The sequence below is a fragment of the Callithrix jacchus genome, chromosome 7 (assembly GCF_049354715.1).
Source record: "Callithrix jacchus isolate 240 chromosome 7, calJac240_pri, whole genome shotgun sequence".
Lineage (NCBI taxonomy): Eukaryota > Metazoa > Chordata > Mammalia > Primates > Cebidae > Callithrix > Callithrix jacchus.
Window position 1 is genome coordinate 115,835,663 of NC_133508.1, and position 22,734 is coordinate 115,858,396.

Below are 22,734 nucleotides of genomic sequence, written 5' to 3' on the forward strand. Positions count from 1 at the left end.
TCTCTATTGATACCCTGAAACTTCCCCCTAAATAGTTTAAAAATAATCAGGTCAAGACTGGCTTAGAGGAGGAAGGCATTTCTAATATAGGTGAGGTTCTAAAACAATCAGTTAAGCATAAACCCATGGATCAAAGTCTGACTTCCCCTAGACCTTGGTGTGGATGTCAGAAAGAGAATCGCTCTGGGGCTCTACCTGTGCCTGCCATTTGGAGACGCCCCTGAAAGCACACTGCTCTGGGCAGAGAACTCCCTAAGAAAAGAGATGGTCCTTTGCTTCTGCACAGAGGCTAACATGGCCCCTGACGTTGTGTGCTGGTTGCTACATGTTGAACAAGTCACCAGAAACGGCATCTTCCCAAAAGTCCTGGAGGCCTTTGTCACTAAGCAAAGTGTGTGTGTGTTTTTTCCCTTTGAGACTGAGTTTCGCTCTGCCGCCGGGGCTGGAGTGCAATGGCGTGATCTTGGCTGCAACCTCTGCATTCCAGGTTCAAGCGATTCTCCTGCCTCAGCCTCCAAAGTAGCTGGGATTACAGGCACGCACCACCATGGCAGGCTAATTTTTGTATCTTTTTTGTAGAGACAGGCATTCTCCATATTGACCATGCTGATTTCAAACTCCTGACCGCAGGTGATCCACAGGCCTCGGCCACCCAAAGTGCTGGGATTACAGCCCTGAGCCACCTCGCCCTGCGGGAAAGTGGCTATTTTAAGAAGCAGGTTAAGAACATGTTTCGCTGGGTCACATTATTCTGCGTGACCAGGCTCACAGAGGAGAACCCCACCCTTACTCCAAAGGCCTTTGAAAGCATTTCTGGAAAGGGCAGGGTTGGCTTCACCTTCTGCTCAACGTCTCTCCCGACTGCCTCTGCCAACTTCCGGTCCCTCACCTCATCGGAGTTCGGGTAAAATGCGGAGCTCCAGTTTTTCAGCCCCTCCTGGAGCTCCACGATGTCCACCACGCCACCCCCATTGTGGTCCAGGTCTTCGAAGAGGATCCCGTGGCGTAAAGTAGTCGTCGTCATTCTGGCAGGCCACCGCCTCCAGCACGAAGCCCCGCAGCCAGCGCAGCGTGGCCGGGTCGGGAGGCTGCGGGGACCACTCGGCCCACTCGCCCACACCGTGGCACTCGCAGTCGCCTCCTCCAAGCCAGGCTGCGCAAGGCAGGTGGTCCTGGCCGTCAGTCGCTTCCGCAACTGCGTGGCGGAGCCTCAGCGGTTCGGAGCCCAAGCAGGCCCAGCCACCCGCGCCTGCGGGCTCTCGGGCGCCGCGGAGAGGACCCTCGGCACAACCTTGGGGAGCCACCTTGTGGGACCCCTGGCCAAGACGCCACGCCACAGTTGAGGAGCCAGATGTAAGTTGAAGTGCCAGACGTGGCGGCGTTGGGTTCCTAGGACCGATGGAGGGGTGGTCGACACGGGAGCCGAGGGACCTTTGGGAAAAGGGAGCGCATTCCCCAGGGGCCGTCGAACGGGCACTCGCGGTTATAAGGTTATAAGATCATTAAAAAATCTGGAGACAACAGATGCTGGAGAGGATGTGGAGAAAAAGGAACACTTTTACACTGTTGGTGGGAGTGTAAATTAGTTCAACCATTGTGGAAGACAGTGTGGCGATTCCTCAAGGCCTTAGAAATAGAAATTCCATTTGACCCAGCAATCCCATTACTGGGTATATATCCAAAAGACTATTGATTCAATTTCTAATATAAATATAGGCCTATTCAGATGATTCATTTATCATGAGAAGACTTTTAACCTGAAACAGATCCAGAAAGTTAGCTCATTTCATATAAGGTTTACAAGTGTGAGCACAGATGTGTTCACAATATTCCTTTATTATTATTTTTTGATTCAACTCATCTTGAACTGATATTATTAATACATCATGAGTTCCTTCTTTTCCTTTGAGATTAGACAAGGTAGAGGTTTATCAGTGTTATTGATCTTTTCAAAGAACTATTTTTTTTGTTGATTTTCTGTGATGATTTCCTGTTTTTTATTCCATTAATTTCTACAGTCGTTATTTATTTTTCCTCTATTCGACATTATAGTGCTGTTTTTCTTTCATTGCCCAAGGTGGAAGCTAGATTATGAATTTAGATTTGATTTTTCAATGTTGAAGACAACATTGAAGATGATGAGCTACCCCGTGACGTGGTAAGATGCATTTCTTTGTCTCGAAGAGAAATTTTTATTTCTGGGGACTCTGGAATATCAAGTGAATATCATTTTTGACTTCCATTGTGAATCAGACCTCAGGTGTCATGTACTCTAGTGACCAGTTAGTGGAGATTCTGACCAACTGAAGCCTGACTGACCATGTCAGTCAAAAGATGGCATAACTTAGAATCTGGTCTTGGGCATATTTCTCAGTAGCCACATTTTCTTCTTGAAAAATAATTTTGTATTTTTCAGCCAGCATAGATACCTGCTAAGTATTCCAAACCCACTGCATTTTCTGCAAGCATCCCCTGTGCTCCATTTGGGGCCTGTGACTTCATCACTGTTTACATCTGGTTTTTTGTTTAGTTTAGTTTCATTTTTGAGACAGAGTCTCTCTGTCACCAGGCTTCAGTGCAGTGGTGTGATCTCACATCACTGCAGCGTCCTCCTACTGCATTCAAGCAATTCTACTGCCTCAGCTTTTCGAATAGCTGGGACTGAAGGTTCTCACCACCACCATGCCGGGTTTCTTGTAGTTTTCAGTAAAGACAGGGTTTCACCATGTTGGCCGGGATGGTCTCAACCTCTTGCCTTCATGATCTGCCTGCCTCAGCCTCTGTAGATGCTGGGATTACATGCGTAAGCCACCGCGCCCAGCCTACCCATCTGGTTTTCTAATGTCAACAAGTGAATACAAAACCTGTGCCAACAGGACCCAGCAAGATGTAATCCTCATGGTGTTTCTTTTTCTCTTATTGCAGGAGAAGCCTGCGGCCCGGTATCACCACTGTATGTATTGTTTTTCTTATAAACAGTTACCGAGATGTAGTTGACATGCAAACCAATTCACCCATTTTAATTAGGTGATTCAGTGTTTTCACTCTTTTTACAGGGTTGTGCAACAATTGTTACAATCTAATTTTCGAAGCTCCTTGTTCCCAATCAGAAAACCCTCTTAGTAGTGACTCCTCTGTTATCCCCAACCCGCAACATTCCTGGTTCTAGGCAGCTCTAATCTACTTCCTGTTTCTATAGTACACTGCCTTTCTGTATTAACCGGTTCTTCAAATAACGATTTCACATTGATGAGGTTGCCCTTGCTAGGAAGCCAGGCTCTTTCATTTCTTTCTGCCCCTCTCCTTCTCCTTTCTTCACACCAAGAAGAATGGTCCAGCAGCAGCTCGGTCCATGTCTGTCAAACGCCCAGCTTTACACACTCCAGCCCAGTCCACATTTCCCAAAGCTTCTTGTGAGATTTCTCAGCAGCACCAATGCACTGACTGCCACTCTGTGTTCTCTTAGGGTCTGTTGAGGTCCTACAGGACCTCACCTTAGAAGACATTGAGGATGATGAGATGCCGTCTGACATGGTGAGATTCATTTCTTTGTCTAGAAGAGAAATGTTCTTTTCTGGGGCCTCTGGAATATCAAGTGAATATCATTTTTGACTGCCATTGTGAGTCAGACCTCAATTGTCATGGACTCTAGCGACCAGTCAGTGGAGTTTCTGACCAGCTGAGGCCTGATTGACGATGTCAGTCAATAGATAGCATAACTTACAATCTGGTCGTGGGCATATTTTTTAGTAGCAACATATTATTTTTGAAAAATTATTTGGTATTTGCTAGTTTACATGGCCACTTGCTATATTTTTAAAACATCTTTCTGTCTCTTACAGAAGCATCTTCTATGCTTCATTTGGGGACCAGTGACATGTGGTTTTCTAATATGACCATGTGAAATGATCTGCACCAATAGCACCCAGCATGATATGATGCTTACGATATTTTGTGTGTTTTTCTCTTGTTGCAGGACATCGGGACAGCCACAAATGACCTCTGTAAGTATTCTTTATCTTTTAAACTGCTTTATTCTCACATAGTTGACATGCAAAACAATTCACTTATTTAAAGTGGGTGAGGTAGTGTTGTTACTATATTTACAGGGTTGTGCAGCCATTGTTACAATCTAAGTTTAAAATCTTTTTATTCCCCCTCAGAGAAATCCTATAGCCATTAGTAGTCACTTCTTTTTTTTCCCAAGGCCCACACCCCTGGCCCTAGGCAGCTGCTAAGCTACTTTCTGTTTTTCTAGATTTGCCTTCTCTGGCAATTTCTTTTTTTAATTAAATTTGATTTTAATTTTTGGGATACATGTGCAGGACGTACAGCTTTGTTACACAGCTAAAATTGTGGCATGGTTTGCTGCACCTGTCAACCCATCACCCAGGTATTAATCTCCGCATACATTAGCTTTTTATTCTGATGCTCTCCCGTCCACTTCCCCCACAGTGTGTGCTGTTCCCCTCTCTAACATTGTACACATTCTAATATCACTTTCTTCCTAATGACAAATCTAAGTGATAAGTCAGGGGGAATTTTCTTGCTTGCATTTCTCTGGAGAACCTCCCTAGCTTCAGGTTCCTGATAGGTGTGAGGATCTAGGGCATGCTGTCAGAAACAGATGTCTCCATGAAGAACTCAGCTCTAGACAGGAGAATCTTCATCATGCCCTATTGATGCTACTTTTGAAATAGGTTTTTGTTTCCTTCTGAAAACCTTTACACACAGAGAGCCAAGGTAGGTGCTTTAAGTCATAATGAATGTCAAGTGGAACACATGATGGTTTGAGGGTTTTTTCTGGAGCACTCATTCTGTGGAGATGCATCGCTTTTCAGTAAAATTTGATTGTCCCATATGTGTCAGTATTTTCCCAATGGAACAAAAGAATGAAACTGTTTGATTGTGCAATGTCACTTGTTCACCCCAGAAGTGATTTTCTCATCACCAGATTGTCCTAGACATCTTTAATCTTTAGACGAGGCTTCCCATTGGTGCTGCAGGGGCGCTGCTGTGTGTGAGTCAAGGAAAATATTAGTGTTACCAACATTGAGGTTCTCAGAATTAATGGACACCTGCTTAGTGGGTTTCATGGGAGAGAGCAAGGGAGAGCCTCATGCTAGACCTGAAGGGGAACATGATTTAGAGGATCAGAGGGGAAACAATGAGGACATTTGGGATATTGTTAAAAGAGAAGGTCAAGGTTGCAATGTTAGGGGCATCAGTTCAGCGTCACCACCAGGGCCCAGGCAGGACATGAGACCCCTTCTGGGGCGGAGTGAGTAGGACTTGGCCTTCCTCTCTGTCAAAAGCTTGGTGTGAACATCACCATAAATACCTTGAGAAAGGAGCTTCCTTCCTGACCCATGTCTTTTACATCTCTTTGTGCGATGATGGCAATGGTACCAGCAGAGTGTCATTGCAAAGAAGGGCAGAACAGGAATCAGGTCCCCATTTTTCTGACACAGAACAGACAGAACACAAGTCAGTAGGAATGGATCTCAGGGTCAGAACAGACATGGAGAGGTCCCAGGCCTGATTTTCCTGTGGCTGAGACAGACAAGTTTTTATTTTTCACCTCTTCTGAAAATCTCCTGAGGATTGACTCTTCAGTAGACCCTGTTGGCCGAGGGTCCTCTGGCCCAGAAATGCTTTTCAACTGGACAGAGTCTTCCAGCTCTTGGCCTGGGCAGCTGCAGCACTCCAAAGTAGCAGGGCAGGTGGGGAAGGACATGAGTTCCAGTGCAGGGTGATCTCAGCAAAAGGCTGGGGACTGATCCCAGACTCCAGGTCATCCTTGCAACTCTTCTGTGCAGTCCATAACATCTCAGTTTACACTTATTTTGGAGATGGTTTAAAATCTTCCACCTCAAAGTCTGAGTCTTTCCACAGGCAAATAGAGAAACCCTGGCTATGGGTATTTAACTAGCAGGGTAGTGACTGTGTCTTTCTCATTTGTTCTTACCCCAGAGCTCAGTCCTGAAATGGTCACTTTAGGCTCCATGGATGTTTTAATGAACACACCCCTGGGATGAGCTCTAGGTCTCCCCTGGGCTGGGATCTAGTGCAGGTGTGGAAAGGTTTTCTTCACAGCCTATCCAGCCTGTTGAGCCACACACTCATCCTGGAGCCTGCCCAGCTTTTGAGTCAGGGTCTCTGGAGATGAGGGTGAGCTCCTGAGAACAGTGAGACACTCCCACCCCTCTGCTCCTTCTCTCATCTAGTCTGGACAGGGTGTACAGGGCCATGCTCTTCCACTGGGTGCAAGCACATCCCTGCTGGAATCCCTCCAGACCTGTATGTTGTCCTCACTGTCACATCCTCAGCCCCACACAGTGACGGGTTCTTGTGCATATGCCCAGGAAGTAACCGTAAATGTGTGGTAGGATCAGAGCAGCAAACGATTTTGCAAAAACACCAGGAGAGTAGAGTCAGGTCTTCCTCATGTCTGGATCTCTGGAGCTGTCTCATCTAGTATGCTTCTCAGTCATATACATGCCTCTTTATAGTTAAATAAATATATACAATGAAATATTCAAAACCTCATCACAACAGCCACCATGAAATGGTTCATTAGCTGTACATGAGAGAGCATTTCCATCCCCACAGAATGCTGTCTTGCATGTCTACTGTGAGCCTGGCCCAGGGTCTGATTGTTGGACTCATGTTACTTAAAGTGTGCACATCAAAGTTGGGATCTCAGGGTTGTGGGTTTGGAGGTGAGATCTACAATGGGCCAGTGGAAGGAAAAATGGAAAGGTGATTCCTTCAGCTTCTCTTTCTTACTTGAAGGCTGGAAAGTGTAAGCAATGTTTTGTTGAAGACCTCTGGCTCCACAGAGCCTAGAGAGAGTCTGAGAACACGGAGGAAAGCTCAGGGTTATCTCGTGTAATCCAGTGTGACCTCACCTGGAGTAGGAGGGTGGGTGAGTCACTCTCTGAAATAACTTCTTGCTGAGATTTGTGTCTCTAAAGATTGGCCAATGGACACCATCCATGAGGGAAGCTGCAGTAGGACAATTTCTACAGGTAGAAAACGATACCCTAGGCTGGGTGCAGTGGCTCAGGCCATTAATCCCAGCACATTGGGAGGCTGTGGTGGGTGGATCACGAGGTCCAGAGATCAAGACCATCCTGGGCAACATGGTGAAACGCCGTCTCTACTAAAACTACAAAAATAAGCTAGGTGTGGTGGTGTGTGCCTGTAGTCCCCGCTACTCAGGAGGCTGAGGCAGGAGAATTGCTTGAAGCCAGGAGGTAGATGTTGCAGTCAGCCAAGATCCCACCACTGTACTCCAGCCTGGTGCCTGGTGAGCAAGACTCTGTCTCAAACAAACAAACAAACAAAATCCAAAAATGATACCCTAGGAGTATTTCTGGGAGCAGTTGGGTTACACCTGTTGCTTTGGAACCTAGGAAGGGGGCTATGAAGCCAGAACAAAAAAAAAATAGCTGTAGAGGTCTGACTTATTTCTGTTGTATTTTAATAAGATAGAGATGAGAGAATGTGTGTCCATGGGCTTTGTGGGCTGCTGTTGTAACCATCATTTCTTGCTCTGGTATTTAATGATTACTTTTCCCAGGAGACCAGTTTTTCCTGGGAAAATCTAAGCCTTGCTTTTTGATTGGTTAATATCTTTTGGGAATTGGGAATGCGAGAATATTATTAGGTCTTGGCATTGTCTAAGATGAAAGATATCTGGTGAGACTCCCTCACAGTACTATTTGAACATAGTTGTTTCTCTGAGATGGTCTCAGAATCTTCAGTCCCACATTCCATATGCCACACCCAGCAAAGCTCCCTGAGTTACTCACAGTCTCCAGCCACGAGGGTACTGACTTTTACTCTGTCTCCCTCCAGCTCCTTCTGAGGATTGCAGGAGCATCACTTCTGAGGATGATGGTGAGGTAAGTACCCCTTTTTCTGTCCTCTAAAGAATGGTGGGGATTGGGGAGGGAGAGAGCATCAGGATAAATAGCCAATGGATGCGGGACTTAAACCTAGGTGATGGGTTGATACATGCAGCAAAGCACCATAGCACATGTTTACCTGTGTAATAAACCTGCACAGTCCTGCACATGCATCCTGGAACCTAAACTTCAAAAGAAAACAAAATGAAAAAAGAACCGTTTCTTTTCTAATTTCTTTCCTTCTGTTAATTGTGATAATCTGAGAAGGCACATTATGTCTGACATGTCCAATTCTCTTTTTGGGGTTGGAATTCAATGGGAGTGTCTTCCCATCGGATACGTGATATATTAGAATGTTTTTAGATGACAGCATTCATTATCAACTGTAACGCAGAGGAATTTTCCTCAACACCAGTTTTCCTCTTTGGTTTAGGCATTGTGTATTTGCCAATGTAAATCAACTTCTAGATAAATTCTGTGGGAAAAGGTCTTGTCTTTTCCACAGGTGTCCTCTATTCTAGCATGTTTGATTCTTGGCCTTTGACTCAACCATTGTCTTACAACTAGTTCCCTGAAGTCATCAGGAGACTGAGAGATCTGTGGGGGTGGGGGTGGGGGTGCAGAAGAATTCATCTGATCCTCATAGCATCTTTTTTTGTCTAATTGCAGAGTTCATCACTCGCTGTTTATGGTATGTACCCTGAAGTAGCTCACTTGCTGTGGAACAAAGGTTTTAATATATAGAAACCTGATTCTGGGTTCTGGTTAAAGAATATTGGGGGTCTAGTGAGGGCAAATAATTTTGCAAGTGTATAACTTTGATCAGAGGGACTGTATGAATGCATGTGAACCCAGAGGACCAGCCAGGGGATGTTATGTGAGCCGACATGGCTTCAGCTGGAGTAGAAGTGAGTGTACCTCTCTCTGACTTACTCTGCTGTTGATGGATCTAAAGAGTGGATTCTGGAAAATCTCAACAGTGAAGAAGACACCTTTCCAGGTAGGCAACAAGATTACAGGCGGAATCTAATAAAGCAGGTTCCCAGGAGCCTTCAGCTTCTGCCTACTGCTTGGGCAGCTGAGCGAGTATGTAGAAAGAGAAGAAAAAGAAAACATGGATGAAGTTTGTTCTTGTCAGAGTTTGATGTCATAGTGGTGAGAAGTGCAAGTACCCTGTCTGGGATCACCTCTTCTTATTTTTTTTTATTTTTGTGTGTCCCCTGTTCTTGCTTTATTATTTAAAGATGGTCTTTCTGAAAATACCTCTTTTTTGCCTCTGACACTGCAAAATGTTAAAGCCTTTGGTTTGGGACACAGTACTGTCATGGCAGTTACTTAATCTTGAAGACAACAAGTCTTCCACAGTGTGCTCAGATGCTTGGGAGAAACTGATCCTCACCTTCTGAACTGTTAGGTTTCACGGCAGCACATTCATTTGTCTGTCCTTGCTGTTTACTCCTGATATCAAGGGCTCTCTTTGAGCATGGGGGACAGGATGAAGATTTGCTCTGGGGTCATTGCAAAGCTCTAGTGTCTTGTAAATGGAGGAAGAAGCAGACCCTTGAGCACACTGCTCAATTTCGTTATTTAAATGAGAATATGGAGTTCTACCATCATTTGTTAAAGAGGACTTCCTTTGCCCATTGTTCATTCTTGGCACCTTTGTTGAAAGATCAGTTGACTGTGTATGCATGCATTGAATATTGGGCTCTCTATTCCATATCTTTAATACTTATGGGTGCCCCCATGCTAGGACCCTGCTGTAGCTTAAGGTAAGTTTAATGTATCCACTCCTCAGATAAAGTTTATACAGAGATAAATTTCCCAAACTCATGGCCTTCTAAATAGAGGAGGGAAGTGAAAAATCAGGAATGGGTGGAAGATTGATGCTATGGGCTATTATACTGCATTCATCACACAGCCCTTGTATAACTCATTACCCTAGCAGTGACTTTGAGAACCTAGGTGTGCATGTGGAAGTACAATAGTCTATAGAAATTCTAAGCACTCTCTATCATTATGGGATGGTCTTAATGGTCACATAACCCAGGATTAGAATAGGTAAATTCTACAGTGGACTTTCCTGTGGTTAGAAATGTGAAACACACACGGAGAGGTTATGGGCTGCTGTGATTGGGTTATTCCTTAGCTCCTGTTTAAAAGCAGAGAACAGGCTGGGTGTGGTGGCTCATGCCTGTAATCCTAGCACTTTGGTAGGCCGAGGTGGGTTAATTACTTGAGGTCAGGTGTTTGAGACCAGCCTGGGTATCATGGCGAAACACTGTCTCTAAAAACATGAAAATTAACTGCACGTGGTGGTGGGTGTCAGTCATCCCAGCTAGTTGAGAGACTGTGGCAGGAGAATCACTTCATCCTGGGGTGGAGGTTGCAGTGAGCCTAGATCATGCCACACCAGTCCAGCCTGAGCAACAGAGTGAGATGAGGAGGGTGGGTCTACAGCTCCGTCTGCTGTAACTCACCTTCATAAGCCAGCCTCCTGTCCACACTACCCAATACAACGCAAGGGATTTCCTCAGTAGAATCCATGTGGTGACACTTGCCCTATGTCTCCTAGATCAACAAGGGTACCCTGCAGCATGTCCCCATATGAAATCCTTTCCGGAATCCCTCTCGGTTACCACAGTAAGTTCTTCCTTTGTCTGAAAGGGAAATTTTTTTTTTTATCTTCTTATGTTTCTTTTTATTGTACTTGAATAAAGATTTGAGAATCTTACCATGTACATTATAGATGACTTAGTGAATTTCTAGGTAGGAAAATGTAAAATGAGAATTTATATAAACTATGTCAGCAAGTATTTTCCTCAGGAGAAAATCTTTCTTGAAAATTATGAATTTACAACCAAAATAAGCTTTAAAATCCTGCCCAAAAAGCTGGTGCCTTTCTACAAGTGTTTTCTAGGCTTTATGTTTGGGGCTGTAGCCACCACCACAATTTTCCATCTGGTTTTCTAACAGTGCCTGTTAGGAACCGTTAAGAAAAAGACCTGTGTACACAGGACGCAGCATAATCTTACCCTCAGTGTTTTTCTTTCTCTTAATGCAGGAAGAGTCATCTTCACTTACCCAATGGATGAGTACGTATTCTGGGATCATTTTGCTTAGGAAAAATCTTAGTGTTGAGAAAGTGACACTTTCTTGCCTGCTTTGTCTAATGAGGCACTGTCATTGGAGCTTCCTTTTGGAAAACAAGATTTGGGCAGAAATTAAGAGTGTACTAAAGAGTGGTGGCTCTCCTCCATAGTTTCTGTTAGCCATAGTGTCATTTTTGTGAAATAGAATGGGATGCCTCAAGGTGGGGGTTATAAGGTGAGAGTCTGTTTATAGTGATTGTGAATGTCTTTGGAAGTTTGTGTACATTTCTCCAGAAAGCATGTTTCCATGTGCAGAGCTCAACACAAAGGTGAATGTTGTAAATAAAGATTTCATCACCACTGAACACCTTATGTAAATCAGCCCATTTATCCTCCACCACATCTGTAGCTGGAGGTAAGTTTAATATCTCCAGTAATCAGATGGAGATAGTGCAGAGATGAAATTGCCAAGCTCTTTATCTCTTCAGTAGAAGAGGCAGAGATGAACTCAAGAGTGGATGGAAAGTTGATGCCACCACTACTACTCGGAAGTAATCACATAGTTCTGGTATAATTTGTCATTATGTGAGAGAGTTTTAGCACCTAGGTGTGCATATGGAAGTTTGATAGCCTTTAGAAATCCCAAACACTTTCTCTCTCATAGGATTGTCCCAAACATCACATAACTCAGTGTGGGAATAGGTACATTTTACAGTGGACTTTGGTGTGGTCAGAAGTGGGACACAGACATTGAGTGGTCAGGATTTTGGCTGCAGTGCTAGATTATTTTCTCAGCTCCTGGTCAAAAGCAGAAAATAGTCAGACATATTATATTTAATGAGATCACCACAAGCCTTACATATGCTGCAGTTCAGCACACACCCAAGACACAGCACCAAATAACTGAAGGCTCACACCTGTAATCCTAACACTTTGGGAGGCTGAGGCAGGTGGATCACAAGGTCAGGAGTTCGAGACCAGCCTGGCCAGTATGGTAAAACCTAGTCTTTAAAAATACAAAATGTAGCCATGTGTGGTGGCATGTGCCTTTAGTCCCAATGACTCAGGGAGGCAGAGGTTGCAGGGAGCCAAGATCATGACACTGCACTCTAGCCCAGGTGACAGAGCAAGACTCCATCTCAAAAAAGAATGGAAGGAAAAACTTGGGTGTTGTCCTGGTACTCATCTCTGCTGGAATCTTCTGTGCACCTGGTTGGAGAGGGTCAGAACCCCCACGCTGCTCCCAAGGACGCACTGTCCCAGTGCTGGAGTCAGTGCCAGCAAGAGCATGGTAGGATAATCGAGTATTTTCAAGTCTTGATATAGTCTTCTTTAAAACAAAAGTTGAGTGAATACATAGAATATTGTGGCTGGAATTAAGTCTCCTCTTTGAAGAAAGGTTGTTTTCATCTATTACAAAATCATCTAAGAGGGACACAGCAGTAGCACATGTGGATCCTGAGGAGGAAATGACCTCGAGGGGATCATGAAGGGAGGGCAAGTTAGCTCAGGTCAGTTTAGGAAGGAGGAGCCCTGAAATGCTGCAGGGAAGCACGACGTGCCATGTGTGGTGCACCCTGCTTGAGATGGGCTGTCTCACATTGAGGAGCTTGCTTTAGCTAGAGGACCAAGGCCTCGTTGTCCATGGCTCTTCTCATGATCTCATTTGCCTGCCTTTACCACCAAGCGGGATGGGCCAGCAGCAGCTCAGCCTGTGCTGTTAACCCAGCTTGTCAACACAGGCCAGCACCCTCTTCACAGCACACAAGGCCACCAGAGTGGCTCCTTCAGTGAAAACAATGTGTTGATTGTTACTCTGTTTTCTGCATACAGAATTTGTTTCATCACTAACCCTTCCTGGGATAAATTCATCAGAAGAAGTTATAGCCATTCACAAGGTAAAGTTTTTCTTCTAAATTGGTATTTTGTTGTTTATTTTAATTAGAATATGGAAATCTTACATTGTACGTTATAGATGACCCTTTCTTTGTGAAATAATGCAAAGTGAGTTATTTTTCCAACTAAGTATGATTCAAGATGGCATCCATAATTTAACAGCTCTTTACAAACTGTGTGGCAGGAAGCATATATTTTCAGAATAAATACTGTTTTTTTAAAAAGTGAATATGATGAAAATAAAGTGGAAACATCATGGCATCATGGATAAAAACATTGTGCCTTTCCACAGACATCTTCTAGGCATTGGGGCTATTGCCTCTACCAGTATTTCTCACCTGGTTTTGTAATGTCCCCAAGTGAAGACAAAACCTGTGCACAGAAGACACAACATGCCTGACCCTCATAGTGTTTTGTTTTTGCTTTTTTCCTAAATGCAGGGACACTCAACTTTATTGAATGACGGTATGTATTCTGGGAGATCACCCCTTTGCTAAGGAAAAATCTTAGTGTTGACAAAGGTGGTACTTTCTAGTCTACATTTGCTGGAGAACAAATCTGGTTGGAGCTTTCTGCTGGAAATGAGGTTTGAGCAATTTGGTGTAAAAACGATGGAGAGAACTTGAGATGATCTCTAGTTTCTGGAAGCAGCAGCATCATTTAGATAGAATATGATGGTGTGCATCAGGGTCAGAAGGTATAAGGGAGAGAGTCTCCATGGAGTGATTGTGGATATGTTTGAAAGTGTGTGTGCTTTCTCCCAGAAAACATGTGCAATGCACAACACAAAGATTAACGTTCTAAAAACAAGTTTTATCACCACTGCACTTTTATAAATAAGTCCCTTCATCCTCTACCATAGCTGAATGTGAAGGTTAGTTGTATATTCCCATCCTCAGAGCTGAGGCAGTGGTGAACATTTTATGTTCTTGTCTCCTCAATGGAACAGGCAATTGTGAGCTCAGGAATGGGGGAAAAGGTGATGCTATGCTCTACTGCACTGGAATCATCATAATGCCCTGGTATCATTCGTTACTATGCCAGGGAGTCCTAGCATCTCTGGGTGCACAAGAAAGTGTGAAAATGTATGAAAGTTCCAAACACTGTCTATTTTTGTTAGATATTCTCAATGGTTGCATAACCCGGTGTTGGAATAGGTATACTGTACAGTCAGCTGTGGTGTGCCCTAGCATAACTCCTGACTATGCCAAGTTGTTCCAGCACTTCTGTGTGCATGTGGAAGAATGAAAACCTATTCAGATCCCAGATACTATCATTATTGGATGGTCTGAATGGTCAACTTTCCCGGGGTTTGTTTGAGTAGGTACATTGTACAGTGGGCTTTAGTGTCATTGTTAATGTAAAACACACAGAGTTCACAGGCTTTTGGTCTACAGTGGTGGAGTCATTCCTTACCTTATATTCAAAATCTAAGAACAATTAGTGACATATTCTATCATATTTAAAAAGATAATGACCACAAGCATTTGAAACTCAGTAGAACCCAATGCCAAGACACAGTATTTTTTAAAACCTTAAGGATCAAGTTGGGTGTTAGCCTGGCCCAATTTTTCCAGCTGGAATCACATGCAGAGCTGGGTTGGAGAGGATCAGTGCCCCTCCTCTGCACTGCTCACATGATGGGCTGTCTCAATGCTGGAGTCAGTGTGCAGCAGTGACCTCCATGGTGCACACACATTGTGTTAAAAAGGAAAAGTGGAAGAACAAATATTACATGCTAAGTAGGGGTCATCTTTAAATCATAGGATAATTGAGTGCTTTCAAGTCTTGTTTTAATTGCCTAGTAACAAAAAGTTAGTTAATAAAAGCTTTTGGCTAGAATTAAATCTTTTTCAAGAAAGGTTGCTTCTTATTCAGTACAAAATCTTCTAGAGGAGATGATATACAGGCAGCAGCACATATAGATTCTAAGGAGGAGATGACTTTGGCAGGAATCAATAAGTGAGCTCAGGTGAGATTAGGAAAGAGGAGCCCTAAGAGGGGGCCAGGGACACACAGCCTGTGCTGTGTCGTGTGCTGTTTGAGATTGGCTAGTTCATATTTACGAGGTGGCCTGGATCTAGAAACCAAAAGCCCTGATTCCCTTTCTTTGCTATTCCTCTCCTGTGGAATAGATCCAGGCCACCTCGTAAATATGAACTACCACATCCACCTCTAGACACTGCTTTAAATGTGTCCCAGAGATTCTGGTATATTGTGTCTTTGTTCTCATTCACCTCAAACAACATCTTTATTTTTGCCTTCATTTCATTATTTATCCAGTAATTCAGGAGCAGGTTGTTCAGTTTCCATGATGTGTGATTTTGAGTGATTTCTTAATCCTCAGTTCTAATTTGATTGCCTTGTTGTCTGAGAGACTGTTTGTTATGATTTCCATTCTTTTGCATTGGCTGAGTGATTTACTTCCAAATACGTGGTGAATTTTAGAGTAGGTGTGATATGCTGCTGAGAAGAATGTATATTCTGTGGATTTGGGGTGGATAGTTCTGTAGATTTCTATTAGGTCTGCTTGGTCTAGATCTGAGTTCAAGTGCTGGATATCCTTGTTAATTTTCTGTCTCATTGATCTGTCTAATATTGACAGTGGAATGTTTAAGTCTTCCACTGTTGTTGTCAGGGAGTCTAAGCTTCTTTGTAGGACATGAAGAACTTGCTTTATGTGTCTGGGTGCTCCTGTGTTGGGTAAATATATATTTAGGATTGTTAGCTCTACTTGTTGCATTGATCCCTTTACCATTAAGGTCTCTTAAAGTCTGTTTTATCAGAGACTAGGTTTGCAACCCCTGTTTTAATTTTCTTTTTAAATTTTGCTCTCCATTTGCTTGGTAAGTCTTCCTCTATCTCTCCATTTTGAGCCTATGTGTGTTTTTGCATGTGAGATGGGTCTCCTGAATATAGCACATTAATGGGTCTTGACTCTTTATCCAACTTGCTAGTCTTTGTCTTTTGATTGGGGCATTTAGCCCATTTACATTTAAGGTTAATGTTATGTGTGAATTTGATCCTGCCATTCTGATGCTAACTATTTTTTTTGCTCGTTAGTTGATGCAGTTTTTTCATTGTGTCGATGGTTTTTACCATTTGGTATGTTTTTGTAGTCACTGGCACTGATTGTTTCTTTCCATGTTTAGTGCTTCCTTCAGGAGATCTTGTAAGGCAGGCCTGGTGGTCATGAAATATCTCAGCAGTTGCATAATGTGGTTGAATATGTTCGTAATTTGTGCCTTTTTCTTGACGATATGCATCAGTTCTACATCATCACCTGGGCACAACTGGGATGTTCATATTTTGACATAGGGAGAATGAGTTGCACTTGGACTTCAAAGCTGGTTTTAGCACTGTCTGGCAGTCTTCCTAAGACCCTGGACAGAGGTGCTACATTCTTTTTTCTTGTCTTCTCTATTTTCCTGTATGTTGATGGCAGTGGCACCACCAGAAATCAATGAGAGGCAGAAAACAGGAGTGAGTTCCTGAAATATCTGATTTGGCCCAGAGAGGATATGATCAGCAGTGATGGACTTCACGGTCAGGCCAGACACAGCATAGTTCCCAGGCCTGGTCTCCCTGTTGCTGGGACAGAGAGCAGCTCTTCCTTTTCACCTGCTTCTGGGAGTCATCTGACAGCTGGTCCCTGTGTAGTTGCTGTTGGCCACGTGTGGTTTGGCTCAGAATTTTGTGTGACTGGAGGGAGTGTCAGCTTTCAGGCAGGGCACCTGCCCACACTAGTTGCCCACACTGAAGGGACCCTGCTTCAGTGCAGGGTGAGCTCAGCAAAGGGAGAGGTGCTGCTCCAGAGTCCAGATGGTCCTTGCAGCTCTCCTGTGTGACCTATAAGATATCATTTTGCATGTTTCTCTGAGATAGTGCTGGAATTATTAGTCCCAAACTTTGTTTCATTTTACTCATGTGTGAATGAATCCTGGCCATGACTAGTCACTGAGAGGGCAGGGACTATGTCCTCATCATGCCTTCTCATCCCAGAGCTCAGCTCTGGGTGGCCCATCTTGGCCTCCAGTGATGTTCCAATGCTTACAACTCCTTTGCTGAGATCCATCATGAGTGTGAAAAGATGTCCTGTTTATCTTCTGCAATCTGTTGTTTCTCATGGTAATCAAGAAACCTGAGTGGGTTCTGATCCAAGGTTACAGGAGAATAGGGTTGTCTCTGAAATCAATGAAGTATCTTCCTCATCTCTATTCTGGCTACTTTGGTTCAGTTTTTCTCCTTGCAGAAGATGTTCCTTTTTCTGTTTATGAGTTCTCCTTTGGTGGACCAGGTTTTTTTATTTTTGTTGTGGCCTCCCTGTACCACACAGGGGTCCTGGAGCTTGTTCATGTGCCTTTGAAGTACCCATCCATGAATGATCAGATCAGAGCAGCAACCACTCTGCCAGAATCACCAGGGGGGAGAGTCACATCTTCCTCATCTTTGGATTTAGACCTGTGCATTTCAGTGTTGTCCTCAGTGGCATATGTGCTCATTCATATTTAAATAAATGAAAAAAGTTTGTAACCTCCTCACAAGAGCCATGCTACAATGCCCAGTTGCCAAAAGTGTACTCTTAAGAGAGCATCGCCATTCTCCCAGAATCATTTGGGAAGCAGCTGCTGTGAGTCTGGCCTAGGTTCTGTTTGCTGCACTCACCTAACTGAGTGCACATGCATCAAGGGTGGAATCTTAGGGTTCTCAGATTGAAAGTAAGAGATGCTATGAGCCAGTGTCAGTGAACTGTTGAAAGATTATTTCATGTCCTGTGTCTCATCTAAAGGCTCACAACTGTGAACAGTGCTTTCATAAAGGCCCCCAAGGTCACAGAGCCCAGGGAGTATCACAGTGGACAGAGCAGCAGTGCTGTTTTTGTGTGTGTACATGGGCTCATGAATCTATCCAGGAGGAAATAGACTGATCAGGGAGGGACCAACACTCCAGGGTTGAACAGTGAGAGACAATTCTTGGGTACAATTGTGGTACAACAGTGAGAGACAATTCTTGTTTTGGAGCCTAGGATGGGATCTCTGAAGTTAATAAATATCAAAGGAAAATAGGTGTAGAATTCTCACTTGGCTTGTTTTGTATCTTAATGAGAAAGTCATAAGAGTTTTGTTCTCATGGGTTTTGTGAATAGAGAACAGAAGATTAGTATGCAGGTGTAAAGTTGAGTGTGGGGTGGGACACAGCCCCTCACAGGCGCTATGTGATTCTGAAGACAAAGTCGCTCATACATGTACCAGGTGAAAGGGGTCCACTCTCTTTCTCTACATTCTCGGGACCTGCAACAACACCTTCCTGTACTGTCCTCACTGTCTGCTCCTGCTCTAAGACTGCTTCCTGGAGAGAATCTTTCCTCTGGGATTCCTACGTATGCCCCAGAATCCTTGGGTCCTGAGGGCAGAACACATGACTGAGCACATTTTTGGCCTCCACTCCTCACCTGGTCTTATCCAATGCCAAATCCTTGGGCTTTGAATGAAAACGGATTTGGTTTTTAATTGAGAGGCCCGAGGCCAACTTTTGCTCAAGGCCCTCTGTGGCTGGCAGGAATCCTAGGGGATATGTGTGGAGGGGTGCTGTGTTTCTGTAGACAGTGGCTCTCACTCTCCCTGTAGCCTGGTCCCTGGACTAAAGTGGGCCCAGGACGGAACTGCTGGACAGCTGGCAGAGGGGTCACTTGTCTTGTCACATTCTCCTCTCTGGCCCAACAGCCTTGACCTGCTCCTCACACTCCAGTCAGACCCAGCTAGTTCTCTGTGTCAGGACTGCCAGGTGCCTTCCCTACTGGTCTTTGCATATCTCAGGCAAACCCTGAGAGGGCCTCTTATTTATGTGCTGACAACTGCTGGCCTCAGCTGCAGATTAAGGCAACTGGGCAAGAGGCTTTACCTCAAATTCTGTTACATTGTTTCCAAGTGTTCAGAAGCTACTGGGATTATTTTGAGGGCTGAATATTTTCCAAGTCTTTAAGGCCATTCCAGACATAGAACAGTCACTCTTAACTGTGACATCAGACATTATCACCTTCCACAGGCCCCAGCACAACTCCGGGCCTATGGCAAGTGCTGCTGACCTAGCGTGTGATCCACAGGTTTATTGGAAGGCCTGACAAGGCAGGCTTGATATTCATATTGATGTCTTGTATCGAAGAGCAGTAGGACTGGTGTAGGTTGACAGGGAGAAAGGAAACGGGATTCATGAGAACAGAAACAGGCCCTACAGAAAGAGGAGGGAGGGAATTTCACATCATACACAACATTGTGAAGAGGGTGGCTGCCTCTTGGAAAAAGAGAATGACACAGTTTTTCCTTTTCCTCAGTTATGGAATGTGAAGGCTGGGAAAGTATGTGGAAAGTCAGGGGTCCCTTCCTCATAGCACAGAAAAAATACAGGCTGTTGAGAAGGCTCTAGAAATGAACATAGCTCCACAGCTCTAAGACAGTGGGGTCTGAGTGGTTCTCTCAACTCTCAGTCTCCCCTTTCTTTTTTATGGCTACCCCATCACTGCTTCTTTTTTGGATGCTCTAAGATAGTGGGGTCTGAGTGGTTCTCTCAACTCTAAGTCTCCCCTTTCCTTTTTATGGCTACCCCATCACTGCTCCTTTTCTGGACGCTCTGATACTTGCTTCACAGAACTGGAAGACTCCATTGCAGGCAGCCATCAGCAGGTAATTTATCTTTTTTTGTATCCTCTTCCTCTCTTATCCTCTTTCTGACCCATGACCTTTTCTTTTTTAGCTCTGTTTTTTTTCCTCTTTCCCTGTCATGTGATTGTTCTCCTGAAGGCCTTGGTCTCATACCACAGTTGAGGTCCTTGGTGTCTTCAGTGTTGATAAAATCCCTCTCCAGCCCCCCTGCCCACTGCCTTGACATTGGTCTGTTTACTGACCCCCAGGTTGCAGCTTTGAATCTTTCTGAACTACCCTAGGTCCAGGGAGGGAGCCAGGCTGAAAATCAGAAGACCTGGACCCCACCCTGCTGGAGGACCCCCCCAGTGACATCTGGGTCTCTTCTGAACACTCCCTTCACAGTGTCCTGCACTGGTATCTCTGGACATGCACAACTGTTCTCTTTCTCCCAGGTGGAAGAAAGTTCTAAACCTGCAGAAAAAGCAACAAAGAAGCTGAAGGTGAAGAAGGAAAGGTGAGAGTGCAGCGGGCAGAATAATGAGGGGGAAGGAGACAAGTGTCTGTGTTCTTCATGGCTATGCTCACTTTTTTCTTTTTCCATCAGGAAAACCAGTAAGCCCAGGAAGAACACCAGGCGGCATGCCCAGAACATTTTGGACATTTGTAAAATATGTTAGAAACCTCTGAAGGCAAGTAAAGGATGCCCTGAGAACATTTTCCAGGAACAGACACCCACTCCATAGCATCAGCCTTCTGGGCTGAGCCCTCCACAGGCTGCTTAGTGAGGGAGATGCTGAGGTGCCAGTTGGGCCACAATGTGTGGGATTCTGAGGGCTGTGCACTGTGTTATTTTTCTGCAGTGACACTTAAACTCACCAACATTTCATCTGGGGGGACCCAGCTCTGTCCTCCCAGCCCCTTGAAGCCAACAGGGAGCATTGCTAGTTTATTCTGAGGAGACAGTAGGGTTGACCATGAATCCCCCTGGTTCAGGCCTCCTGGAAAAGGTGTGAGAGGGGTGGAGGCACCCCCAGGCTCTTGTCACACGAGCAAGCAGCCCACTCAGCCCAGTATTGCAGGCCAGCAGGCACTCAGTAGGTCCTGGTATGAAGCAGTGAACATAGTAAAATCCAAGAGGAACTGAGATATGCCCAGTCCCAGAAGTCCTTTAGCTTCTGTGGAGCCCTACACACCTGGGGTGGCCTCATTGCTTTCTTTTTCAAGATAAGGTTGGAGGCTTCTATATGGAGAGCATGGGTTTGGGCATTGACATTTCTGTATCATTGTCAAATGCCAGCAAAGCAAAGCCCTGAAGACATGTCAGGGACACGCTCACTTGGGAGGGGTTGAGGGAAGGATTCAGGGAGGCTATGTTTTTTAAATTTTTTTTCAGGAGACCGACTCGAGATGGCATGGTGAGAACAACCCAGGATTGAAGCTCTCAGTGAATGTGCAGAGGCCTGTCATTGCCGAGGCAACCCGCCACAACAGAAAGACTCCGCTGCAGGGCGTAGCCTGTGGCAGTAGGGCAGAGACCGCAGCAGCATGGCAGAGCCTGCAGCAACAAGGCGGACTTCACACCAGCAGGTCGGAGCCTCGGCAGGCAAATAGTGAGTAGACTGCCTCCTAGCTGGGCAGAACAGCGCAATGGACACTCATAAAGAAAACCCCAAGCACCCGAGACAGAGCATCTGAGGAAAAAAGGGGTTTTCTTATGAGTTCTGCTGCAGTAGAATTAAATGTAGCAGCCTAACAGCCCTGAATGAACAACAGAGCTCACAGCTCAGCACTTGAGCTCCTATAAAGTACAGATTGTCTCCTCAAGCAGCTCCCTGACCCCTCTATATCCAGAAGACTGACATTTGGCAGGCATCAATCTGGGACAAAGATAGCAGAAAAAGAAACTGGTAGCATCCCTCACTGTTCCCCAGCTGCTATAGGTGAACCAAGACAAGCAGGACCTGGAGTAAACCTCAGCAGTTGGACAGGGGAGGAGCTAGACTGGTAGAAGGAAAACCAAGTAACAGAAATACTTCATCATCAATAATCTGAACGTCCACTCAGAGACCCAAGCGAAAAGTCAGCAACTACTCAGACGGCAGGTGGATAAATCTACAAAGATGGGAAGAAACCAGTGCAAAAAGGAGGAAAGCACCCGAAACCAGAACACCTCACCTCCTAGAAAGGACCAAAACTCCTCACCAGTAAGAAAACAAAGCTGGACAGAGAATGACTGTGACAAAATGATGGAATTAGACTTCAGAAGGTGGATAATGGGAAACTTTTGTGAGCTAAAGAAACATGTTTTAAATCAATGCAAAGGAACTAAGAACCTTGAAAAAAGATTTGAAAAATGATTTGAGGAAATGATAACAAGAATGGATAACTTAGAGAGGAATATGAATGAATTGAAGGAGCTGAAAAACACTATACAAGAACTTCACGAAGCATGCACAAGTTTCAACAGCCGAATTGACCAAGCAGAAAAAATATCAGAAATCAAAGATCAACTCAATGAAATAAAACGAGAAACCAAGATCAGAGAAAAAAGCGCAAAAAGGAATAAACAAAGTCTCCAAGAAATGTGGGACTATGTGAAAAGACCTAACCTACATTTGATAGGTGTACCAGAATGTGACAAAGAGAATGAATCCAAGCTAAAAAATACTCTTCAGGATAGTATCCAAGAAAATATCCCCCACCAAGGAAGGCAGGCCAACACTCAAATACAGGAAATACAGAGAACACCACAAAGATATTCTGCAAGAAGAGCAACACCAAGGCACATAATCGTCAGATTCACCAGAGTAGAAATAAAGGAGAAAATACTAAGGGGAGCCAGAGAGAAAGGTCGGGTCACCAACAAAGGGAAGCCCATCAGACTCACAGCAGATCTCTCGGCAGAAACCCTACAAGTCAGAAGAGAGTGGGGCCAATATTCAACATCCTTAAAGAAAAGAACTTTCAACCCAGAATTTCATATCCAGCCAAACTGAGCTTCAGAAGTGAAGGAAAAATAAAATCCTTTGTGAACAAGCAAGTACTCAGAGATTTTGTCACCACCAGGCCTGCTTTACAAGAGCTCCTGAAAGAGGCATTACACATAGAAAGGAACAACCAGTACCAGCCATTGCAAAATCACCCTAAATGCTAAAGAGCATCAACATAATGAAAAATCTACATCAACTAACG

The 22,734-nt window shown here is 44.5% G+C and overlaps 1 protein-coding gene and 1 long non-coding RNA gene across 3 annotated transcripts in view; one reads left to right on the forward strand and one right to left on the reverse strand.

Annotated features, from left to right (window-relative positions):
- Positions 1-22,734, reverse strand: part of LOC128928192 (uncharacterized) — a 40,092-nt gene that overhangs the window by 4,470 nt on the left and 12,888 nt on the right. The window contains exon 1 of one of the 2 annotated variants that reach the window (XR_013520529.1): positions 839-1,270. The exons of the other annotated variant lie outside the window; for it this stretch is intronic. This is a non-coding gene — a long non-coding RNA (uncharacterized LOC128928192). Of the gene's footprint in view, positions 1-838; positions 1,271-22,734 lie in introns of those variants that run through there. 2 annotated transcript variants of the gene reach the window in all.
- LOC118142997 (uncharacterized) lies at positions 1,213-22,613 on the forward strand. The gene is made up of 14 exons (XM_078333036.1): positions 1,213-1,353; positions 2,926-2,953; positions 3,467-3,534; positions 3,977-4,004; positions 7,864-7,910; positions 8,583-8,604; positions 10,489-10,556; positions 10,978-11,008; positions 12,839-12,903; positions 13,342-13,366; positions 19,547-19,581; positions 19,995-20,056; positions 20,147-20,231; positions 20,936-22,613. Exons 3-13 carry the CDS (start codon positions 3,520-3,522, stop codon positions 20,217-20,219), a joined length of 471 nt encoding a protein of 156 aa, XP_078189162.1. The 5' UTR covers positions 1,213-1,353; positions 2,926-2,953; positions 3,467-3,519; the 3' UTR covers positions 20,220-20,231; positions 20,936-22,613.

Coding starts and splice junctions, on each gene's coding strand:
- LOC118142997 (XM_078333036.1), top strand. Junction 10,557..10,977: donor AATCCCTCTCGGTTACCACA/GTAAGTTCTTCC, acceptor CTCTTAATGCAG/GAAGAGTCATCTTCACTTAC. Junction 11,009..12,838: donor TTCACTTACCCAATGGATGA/GTACGTATTCTG, acceptor TTCTGCATACAG/AATTTGTTTCATCACTAACC.